Source organism: Vigna radiata, chromosome 1 (assembly GCF_000741045.1).
Source record: "Vigna radiata var. radiata cultivar VC1973A chromosome 1, Vradiata_ver6, whole genome shotgun sequence".
Classification (NCBI taxonomy): domain Eukaryota; kingdom Viridiplantae; phylum Streptophyta; class Magnoliopsida; order Fabales; family Fabaceae; genus Vigna; species Vigna radiata.
Window position 1 is genome coordinate 12,492,988 of NC_028351.1, and position 11,353 is coordinate 12,504,340.

Below are 11,353 nucleotides of genomic sequence, written 5' to 3' on the forward strand. Positions count from 1 at the left end.
TCCCCACTTTAACAATGAATCCTTGTCTTCAAAAAAGCAAACTTGGAAATCTATTCTTAAAATCACAACTGTGCTTACAATGGTGCAGTGAAAGAGAAGTATGTTTGTTGAGTGAAAAATACAAAAAGAGTAAAAGAAAGAGTAGTTAGTTTAGTTGATATTATTGTTCCTGTTGGTGAGAATCTAAATCCACCACTTGTCTCACCGTAAGGCCATCCCCACCGATTAATTTCGCAAATCGCACTTAGTATGTGCACCCACGACACGCCTTAGGTCACCAAGTACCGAGATATGTCAAATATTTTATTAATAGATATTAAGCAATCAAATATTACATTAGTTATAATTTAGATATTAGTATAATTTGTGTATATTTGTGTACTTATCATTCTTTCAATTAATGAAGAATTATATGATCCTTGTATGTATGGTACTTTACTCTTTGAAACATATATCAGAATTATTCTTTAAACCTTTTAATATGGTATCAAAGGCAAATATTGATATCCTCTACAATATAGGAATCAATGCTTCTTCTTTTTTATTGAATATTTCTGATGATTCATTCCGATAAAAAATAATTGGAGAAACATGATTCTATAACTTTCGCGACTTCCAAGAGTTATATTTCTACTACTGCCGGATTTGTGACCAAGTCAGGTATATGACACTAGGTGTATGTGAACTTTTGTAGATTAAAAATGTGCTATCAGATTTGGATTTTAAACCAAATGAAGCTTTGAGTTTGTACTGTGACAATACTTTAGCTATAGCAATTGTTCACAATCCTATGCAACATGATAGAATAAAACATGTGGAGATTGATAGACATTTAATCAAAGAGAAGCTTGAAGCTAGAATAATTTCTTTTCCTTTTATAAGATCAGAATTGTAGTTGGCTTATGTTCTCACCAAAGGAGTGTCAAGAAGATTGTTTAATGAGTCTCTATTCAAGTTGGGAATGTGTGATATACAAGTGCTCGAACGTTAGTGCATTACTGACAAGAACTGCCACATCCTCGTCGAAGACCTTGTGGTTGGTTGGCTTATCATGGTGGAGGTCGTCATTGTCCATGCAGGGAAAATAGTTGTGGATGAGCAACATAGTATGGATAATCTTGACAGACAATGAGGATGAAGATGGCATCGTCTTCATTCACAGGCAATGATATTCAATTTAAAAAGTGTTGTATACATGACTATTTTTTCACATTAATAACACTTGGGGTTGTTAATAATAAATTTGAAAAAGAAACTAAGAACGAAGAATGTAGAAAAAAAGAAAAAAAGGTAATATCATTCTTGGTTTTCAGTGTCCCAGATTTGAACACAATCACCAATTAGCACCCACAACAAAAAAACGAAAGTGAAAATATACGAGCACAACAATGATAGAAAGCGAAAAAAAAAAAATTCCAACATCTTAAACTTAATAAGCAAGGTTATCAAATTCGCGAGTTTACGTAAACTCGTGAGAGTCGAGTAAACTCGACTCGTACACTCAACTCGTAAACTTATAAGAGTTTATTTCAGATGAAAAATACTATATAAATAATATTTTAATTCAAATAAGTCTACAAAATTATATAACTTTAAATAAATAAAATTTATAAATATATAGTTCATAAAAATAAATATTGTAAAACATAAATACTTGTATTATTGTTATTAATTTTGATGCATTTCATTAAATATATAATAAAAAAAGACCAAACGATTTTGTTTTTCTTAATTTTTTCCCCTTTCAAGCTCGTAGAATCCCTCCAAACTCGCGATTCTACACGATCCTACCGATTTCACAATTAATTACTTCTGAGTTAACTCGGAAGCCATATCTGAAAACGTAAACTTATAAGAGTTTAAGAGTTAACTCGAGAGTTTAATAACCATGCTAATAAGAATAAAAATGTAATTTCATTTTCTGAGTGTGATACACAGACCTAACCCGTTAATTAGCTAGCTTGTATTAATTATTTAAGTTTTAAAAAGTGATAATTAAGAGGGTAAAATTAAAAAAATAAAATAAAAGCAAAGATGTTTATCCTATCTAGTTATAGATATGAAACATTTCTTAAGTGTAAAAAGGGGATTATGAATTAGGGAGTGTAGGAAGAAAAAATAGGGTGGAGGAAGAAATAATGGGCCTTGAATTTTTTACTCTGTTTTCGAAGCCTTAGGTTTTTTAATCCAATTTCATTAATTATTGGGTTATATACAACTTTTATATATTTTTTTATGATTGAATAGTGGTAAAAAACTTTGATTTAATATAAAATTATAAGTTAAATACAAGCATGATAAAAGAAAGTTTTTTTTAGATAAAATATATATATATATATATATATATATATATATATATATATAAATTTTATATATTTTTATGATTGAATAATGGTAAAAAACTTTGATTTAATATAAAATTATAAGTTAAATACAAACATGATATAAGGAAGTTATTTTTTTTTTTAGAAAACTTAAGGTGTAAATAATGCTATTTTGAAAAAAAATATGTTTTTCTAATAAACAATTCATAATTAAAATTTTGAAATGGTTATTCGTGAAATACAGGCAAACATGCCAAATTCGTAAACTGTATAAAATGAATATGAATTTTCTAAATTTGAATCCATTTAGCGTGATATTTAATATTTATGGTTAAGATTGGCTTCTTATGGTGAAGGCATCATCAGAGGTGAGATGAAATTGACACACAATAGTCTACATCAATTTGGTATTAATTAAGTTTGTTTTACTTTACGAAGAATTCAAGTATGAAATGGAATCTTAAATTAAATACAAATGGATAAAATAAATAATATACAAAATAATAATATTTATATATCTATTATTTTGATATTTTGAGTTTAAAGTAATATTTTACTTTTTTATATAATTATATTTATAATTTATTCTAATATAATATTTTTAGTATTGGACAAAGTTCTTATTTTTAGTTGTTGGATTGGGAATCAAAAACAAAAATCTCTTCATAATTTGGCATGAACGTAGCCATCGAGAATGAAGAATCCAACTTGTTTTTCTAGTGAAAAAAATTCAACACATATGAAGCACTTGTTTAATTCAACTTTGCTTTTACTTATATTTGGAACAATAATTTAAAGTAAAACTATATGATAAATAGTCCTGGCAATGACATTGAAATATTTATTGAAACACTAGAAAATTGAATTTTGAGTGATAGGATTTAGGGAAGTCAACAGGTAAGACCGGTCTGAATATTATTATTCATTTTTATTTCTGTAGTAAAACTTTATTTGGATTTTCATTCTTATTTCCATCGGGTGATGAAATTTCAGTATACATTTTTTTTCTCATTTTCATTGAAGAATGAATATATTTTTATATGTGCTTATATCTGTTCATTTATTTTTTCAAATATTAAATTAATACTTTTTCAAATATTAATTTTTTAAATAAAACATAATATTATTAAGTATTTAATATCAAAATGATATACTTTTCTTTTTCTTTTTCTTTTTCCTCTAGTATCAAATACAAAAAAAGTAATAATTATACAAATATCAAATAATAGTATTAAACACAAATTAAATAAATGTCAAATAACCATATAAAAGAGTAAATGTAACAAGATATGTATTTTAAAAATAAATTACTAAAATTAAGGTCTAAAGAAAAGTTAATATAAATTTGATATATTACAAAATAAATTAAATTTAAAATGTTATAATAATTAAAATGGGAATAAGTATTAGATGAGAATGGGATGAGACAAATATACACATACTTATCATTTGTCTTCCTACTTAATTTAAAATATCAAGTATGACTAATATTTAATACAAAAAAATTTCGTCAAAATTGGAATACGTTCGGAAAATTTCTTTTTAATTTGATATTCTAATTAATAAGATTTTTTTTTATAATTTCATCGAATTATAAATAATATTCTCCGGGTTTCATAAGTGTCATTTTTACCTTGCAAACTTTATAAATATATATATATATATATATATATATATATATATATATTATTGATTTTATGATAATTATTTTAAAGCGTATAGCACCCACTTTAATCTCCATTATATCATTATTAAAGTTTATTGAAATCTAAAAACTCGAAATGAAACATTAAACAATCAAAATTTATCACAAAATCTCACAAATTTATGTTTGTTTTTAATAAATTTCAACTCCTAATAAAGAGTGTGCTTATTCATACATCACTAATATTTTTCATATCTAAAAACGATATTTAACCAATGGAAACAATCAAAATCTTCATACTAACAAATAAGAAAATAAAAACGCAAAAACGATTTGACAAAAGAAAACAAATACAACAACTGGTTCTACCTTATGTTTAAAGAATTGTACAAAATGGTATATACATGAAGAATGAAACTGAGAAAAGAAACATGAAGAAGAATTTTTCCTTTTGTCTTTTGTTTTTCTCTTTATTCTTTGTGTTTGTCTCCATGAGTTGGATGGCTGTAATGAATCAGTTTTGTTCTTGAATATGGTGAATGGATGGTGCAGGCTTGGCCATGTAAGTAGGGTTGGTTTCTCCAGCCATTATAACAACAATCTTTGGCTCTGAATTCACCTCCATTCCCATTCTCTTTGCTCTTTCTGCATCACCATTTGATGAATAACTTTTACTGTAAGAACAAGCAAGGATAAGCAAGGCCAACCCTATGAGTGCAAGCATGAGGGCAAGGCCACCAAAGAGATAGGGAATGGGAGAAATAGAGTTTTTAAAACTACCACTTGGTGCCTCAGCCATGGAGTAGGAGTAGCTGCTTCCATTTGCATGCCCCATTCATATAATTTTTTTCCCAACAAAACAAAAAATACAAAAATCCCTTTTTTTTTTTTGTGTTGATTTCTACCTTGTGTTTGAGCTAGGGTTTGGGTTTTGGAGGTGCTAATAAGGCAATGATATATATGCATTGGAAAGAGGTATTTGGGAATTTATATAGTGCAAGTTAAAGTAAACACATAATGTTTTGTTTGGATGGTGATCAAAGGGAAGTTACTCATGAGTGGCCCCACATGTTTGAATTGTGCATGAAATTTCATTATATTCTTTTCTTAAAAAAATGGTTGAAGTTGGAATTTCTATGATGTGTTTGTTGATTCTTTGGTGTGTTTTGAAGCATCATATCCTTCATTGTCTTTTGGATGACGTTCCTTGACTCTTGGGGCTATGGATTAATTCCTTTCTATCAATATTAATCAAACTAGGACCCCCCGAATACGTGTAATTAAACATAATTTTTTTTTAATTATGATATTTGTGCCTAAATTTATTGTTGGTAAATAGTTTGTTTTAATTATCTTTGAATATATATATTTATTTATTTATTTATTAAATTAATGGTTAATTATTACGAATTGTTCTAAGAGACTGATGTAGCTTATATTCTAATATAAATAGATGCATAGGATTGTAAATTTAATATTAGTGACAATGAGAGATATAGAATTCATTGAAAATTATTTATTATTTATTACAAAATGTTATTATGTTTACTTTTTATAATCTTTATAATTAGAATTAATATAATTTTTTTTTCTCGTTACAAAATGTTAATTTATTTACAATACTACTATGACCTCACTTAGTATACTGTGCGAGTTTCAACCAATATAAAAAATTTGCTATAGAAGAAAACGATTTTTACATTATTGACTAGTTGTTATTCTTAAAGTGAAAATTATACATAACATTATCTCTATCTATAAAGTTTGTACCTCATCTCCGTCCCTGTCAAATAATAATTATAGAAGAAATTTGAATAAATCTTAAAATTGAGTACCAAATAAAATTACAGTAATTATCATATATAAATTTTTAATCATTATTTATATATAAGTTATAAAATAAATATAATATATAGTAATAAATTGTTATATGGTTTGTCTTGAATTGGCATACATTGTATAAGATTAAAACATTAGGGTTATATACAATTCTATTAAAGCAAAACATATTTGTTTTGTATTTTTCATAGAAAAAACATTTATATCGAAGGGAAGTTTTGTTTTTGTGTGCCTTAATCTGTTAATTTTTTAAAGAATCCCTTTTACAAAGAAGGAAAGGAATCTACATATATAATGTAAAGTTATGAGAAAAAAGAAAAGTGGGAAATACTTGAGGTGCAAGGACACGTTTTCTGGGGCCTATTATATAATATTGTATAAGCAAAGTCTTAAATAGGGCCAATAATTTCACATTTATATATTCTTTCTCAAAAGCTACTTATAAAAGAGTATACTACACCACTATACCAGCTATTAATTCCATACATATATTTATATACTTAAGATTATTGTCTTGATTATTTTCTTCAATTTAGAAATATCAAATCATCTTATTTAAAGTCTCAGCTTATCCGAATAAGATTCTGCATTTTATAAATAAAAGCTACCCTCGTACGAATTTTCATGATCATAATTTGTGAAAAATAGAAAACAAAAAAGTTAATTATGCATTTAATTACTCTATATCATTATTATTTCAAAAACCGAATTATTAAGTCTTTTGTATATTTAGCATCAATGGTTTTTTTTTTTTTTTCACATCAGATTCAATATATTTCTAACAAAGGAAGACGTGTCATGAAAAAAAAAATATCAAATGACATCATATTGTAAACAAATAGTAAAATGAAATTATTTTGATTCAAAAAATAGAAAAATATGATCAAATGACATCATAAGAAAAGACTCCTTTTTTTTGCTATTTTTTTAAGAATTTTATTTGACAGATGATTCTTTTGTGGATAATTATTTTCTACAAAATTATAAAATTTGTAAGTATTTTCTATTGTGAAATATGTTTTGTTCAGAATATTTTACAAAAAAAAATTGGTAACATTTTCTTACAAATTATTATTCATAACAAACTTTATAAGTATTTCCTAATAAAAAAAAATTTAAAAGAATATGTTTTTTTATAATATAAATATTATTGTTATAAATAAAGTGTTTTCTTTATTACAGGAAGCATGACAAATTCTTATACCATGAATTCATTATGAATGGAATTTGGTGTAAATTTTATTTATCAAATACAGATTAATTTCGTGTAGTTATTAACTAGGCTTACAAAAATATGACTTCTAAAACTTTAGAATCTATTTAAAAAATTATTTATAAATGTTTCAATTTATATAAGAAGCACACTACACTACTAGGAAGAAAAAAAAGAAGACAAAATAGCCCATCTTAAATTGGGCTAAGCCCATTAGGGTTGAACTTGTACACAAAAAATGGTTCAAAACCCTAATTCACATAATTGTTGGTTGCGGCGGCCTTCTAGTGCATCATCAACTAGTAATCTAATGCTATAAATACGCAAGAAATGAAAAACAATAAGAGAGTACAAAAGCAATCTTACACACTTATAAAGGTTTGGCTTAATACATTCCTTAGTCCTCGTATTTGTGTGAAAATCTCAGTTCGGTCATCAAGTTTTGAACTGTCTCAATTGGGTCATAAGTTTTGTAAAAATGCACATTTTACCCCAACCGTTAACTGATCTCAAACATTGGGTCATAATTTTTGTAAAAATGCACACATTTTACCCCAACCGTTAACTGATCTCAAACGGCGTTAAGTTTAGCTGACGTGGTATGCTGACGTGTTGGCTTAATCCCTTCTTGGTCCTTGTATTTGTGTGAAAATCTCAGTTCGGTCATCAAGTTTTGAACTGTCTCAATTGGGTCATAATTTTTGTAAAAATGCACACATTTTATCCCAATCGTTAACTGATCTCAATCGGTGTTAAGTTTAGAAAATATTAAATACAATGTACAACATTACTTTGTTGTAATTTGTTTCTAGGTTCCTAACTGAAACACAACCTAGTTGTTTATGGACTTTGTTTGGAAAAAATTGTAAATAAGTTAGTAATTTAGACATAATAATTGGGCAAGCTATTAAACAGGAGCTAGCATAGGTAGTTGATAACAAGACACTTTGTAATACTATTTTAAACTTAACCAAAGTCCAAAGTTCGTGGTGATCCAAGTAATGAGCAACATTAAAACATATCATTTTATCACATTTGTTCAAGCAAAAGAATCAAGGGCACACACAAGTTAGCTCCCTCATACCTAGTTTTAATTCTTCTCAAGATCAAAACCTTTGTCACTAAAAGCCTTTAAGCTCTTAACGTTGTTCCCTCGACCTTCATGCTCTCATTACCAGTTTTGACCCTCAATCATCAAGGAGAAAACAATGATTACGCGAATGGAACCTCTATATGAGATTAGAGGGTAGATAAGAGATGAATCAGGGGTTCTGAGAATAGTGTAGGGAGATGGAAAATGGATTTGAGATTTAGGCCACGATGGAATTACGAATTGTGGGAAAGACACCATAATGATGAACTGAAAATTGAATCCAATTTAGGGATTGCGACAATTCCCAACAATGGAGAAGATAATGAATAGAGGGCAAGGCCAAGGACGAATCTAATGCGTAGGCGTGAAGAATAATATGATGCACAAGGATAAAACAATTTGGGAAGTGAAGTACAAACGACCAAAAACTGAAGCAAGTGAAGAAGAAAAGGTGACGACGAGTATGAAGATCTTAGGAATTTCAATAATTTCACATACCTTACCAGCTATTTACTTTAGAAACCTGCCATAAATGTTAAAAAATAAATAATTGCAACTCTTACCAATAGATTACTTCTAAAACAGATGGAATTGTTTTTTTTAAAAGAAATATAATTGCCGAAATTTAACCCCTAGTAAATTATATATTTTTGTAGTTGTGGTTGTAATTTTTAGTTTGATTTAGTGGTTAGTTAATCAATCTATAATTGAATTGATTCACAATTAAACATATGATCTTTATGAACCGATATAAAAATTATTGTGTAAATTTCTTTTATTCCTATCTCTATTTTACTGTTGTGATTTCTAAGTTTTAAAGTAAAGTAAAGACTTTAATAAATCTCTTATTTTTATGGGAAAAATATTTAAAATTTCAATCTTTAATATCAAACCAATTTATCCATTTTTTATTTTTGTCTAACAACAAATATTTCGTTATAGAATTCTAACACAAATCGACGTTACACCAAATAACTTTGCTAGCTCATCAAAATGCCTAAATAACTTTAAAACTTGAGACAAAAACAAGCAAGATACCATACATGAAGAAAAAACGATTCATGAATGTTGTAGTGGTGCGTATGTGTTCTATAAACTTGTACGTAACACGTTTAGTGACTAGTACAACAACGTTATTGTTGACTTGTAACATAATCTTCAAATGCTGAAACGTTGTTTGATGTCGTGAACATAAATTAACATCAACCATATGCATATTATTGTAGACCAATTTATAATATATAAATAGAACATAAATCTTATCTTATAAGCCGATTTTGTGGGATTGAATTATACTTAAAACTACTTTCTAAAACACATTTTAAATTGTACATTTTAAATTAATTTAAAGATTTATAAAAAGTAATGGACTGTGAACTAGTTTCATATGTGATCACCTTTGTCACCATTATGATCTTGAGTTTTAGGAAAATGCTATATACTCATACCACTATATTAAAGAAAATTATTATTTAAGTCCAACCTAGCTTTAATTGAAATGGGCATAAACCTACAAAGAAAAATGTTCTCCCATGTATTAAAGATACAATCTTTTCGCTTACCTCTTTTTCTTCTACCTTCGTTGGTAATTTTGGACACATGAATTGATTTTCAACAAAATAGTTAGAAGTTGGACCATCGATTAAAATAGGAAATTCGGATGTATAAAAGTCAGATAAGAAGAACTCTTTCTATTTCACTATAATGGAATTTTTTTCTTCAATACTAGAAATTTAAGAAAATAATACTTTATTGTCTTTAAAGACATTTTTTGTTTGTGATTTTTGAAAAAAATAAAATAAAAATGAATGTTTAAATACACACACTCAAATTACGAGAGAATCAACATATATTTAAGTATACGCACATAATATATAAACTTTTGAAAAACTTTCTTCTCTTTTTTTTTTGTAAAAGACCTTTTGACTATCAAATACAATGTATACATAACTTGAGGAGAAGAGTGACAAGAAAAAGAAAGAGATACATTAATTGATGGAATCAAATTATAAAAATACGACTTTTTCACTTTTGTCTTTAACCAAGGAAATAACTTTCTACAAGTAACCACTATAGTAAAAAATATATTGTTTTTATTAGTTACATTACTAATATTAAAAAGTTATCATGTTTTACATCATTTAATAATATAATAATAACAACCGGTATTCAAATTTATATTTTATGTAAACTGAATCAACCTCATGATTTTTTAAATATGATAGCTGTCATATGTAAATTAAACAAGTTTACTTATAAAAGTAATTAATTCTAAAATAGCAATTAATTCACCGTATCATAATTGAGACATCAAAATAAGATGTTCAACAATTATCAAAATCAGAACCAAACATGTAGAAATTTAAAGAGAAATATGTGGAATAAAGGGAACTTTTGCACTTTAGTATACAAAAAGTATGTTAGAATATTCCAAGAACCGAACCCTTTGCAATGGTGTCACTGTTTTGCAGCCATGCAAGATGAATCTTGCTCTTGTGGAGGAGAATTATGAGTGGTAAAGGTAATATGTAACCAATGATAATGCAGATATAGATTATTCTAATATTCTAAGACGATGACAACACGAAAGTTAAGTCACTGAGTGCAATGCAGCATGTTTCTTTATCTTCCCAATTTCCAATCTCAGATTACTAACATTCTCATCATAACACATAAAGCCTTGTCATGCCATACCTTCATCTGCCACGTCTGTTGTTCTTTTTGAGAAATATTCAGCTCCACGATAGCTAAAAGTGCAGCTAAGCTTTTCTTTATCACTTTCCGATGCACACTCTAGCATATGCCATTCAGAAAGGGTGAAAAAATTAACCATTCTTTGCCACGAACCCTTTCATTGATGCCCTAGTGCTTACATCATCTTCAACTTCATGTTCAATTATATTGATATATGTTTTTCAACCTACAGATATATGTGGCTGTCAAAATTTAAGATTTTCAAAGATAATTTAAGATTTTATTTTCTATTTGATCCGTGGTTAAATTTAATTATAAATCTTATTTTTGTGATAAAGTTGATTACATAGTCATTGATTAGGTAAAATTATTTTATACAAGTTTACATCTCTCTTGCATGTATTGAACAATGACAAATCTTTTGTAATCTTACACTCAAAAAATTAAAGTAGATTATCTACTTTTTCTGATTTTCGAATGTTTCTCTTATTTCATAACATGGAATCAAGAGTTTCTTAATTTTTTTAAGGGTTTGTGAGGGAGTG

At 27.2% G+C, this 11,353-nt stretch overlaps 1 protein-coding gene across 1 annotated transcript; it reads right to left on the bottom strand.

Annotated features, from left to right (window-relative positions):
* Nucleotides 1-4,320: 4,320 nt before the first annotated feature.
* On the bottom strand, nucleotides 4,321-4,908 carry LOC106768320 (protein GLUTAMINE DUMPER 5). The gene has a single exon (XM_014653398.2). The coding sequence runs from the start codon at nucleotides 4,802-4,804 to the stop codon at nucleotides 4,484-4,486; it is 321 nt and encodes a 106-aa protein (XP_014508884.1). The 5' UTR covers nucleotides 4,805-4,908; the 3' UTR covers nucleotides 4,321-4,483.
* Nucleotides 4,909-11,353: the final 6,445 nt, after the last annotated feature.

Excerpts from the sequence above, each read along its gene's own strand:
- LOC106768320 (XM_014653398.2), bottom strand. The coding sequence starts at position 4,804 with ATGGGGCATGCAAATGGAAGCAGCTACTCCTACTCCATGGCTGAGGCA.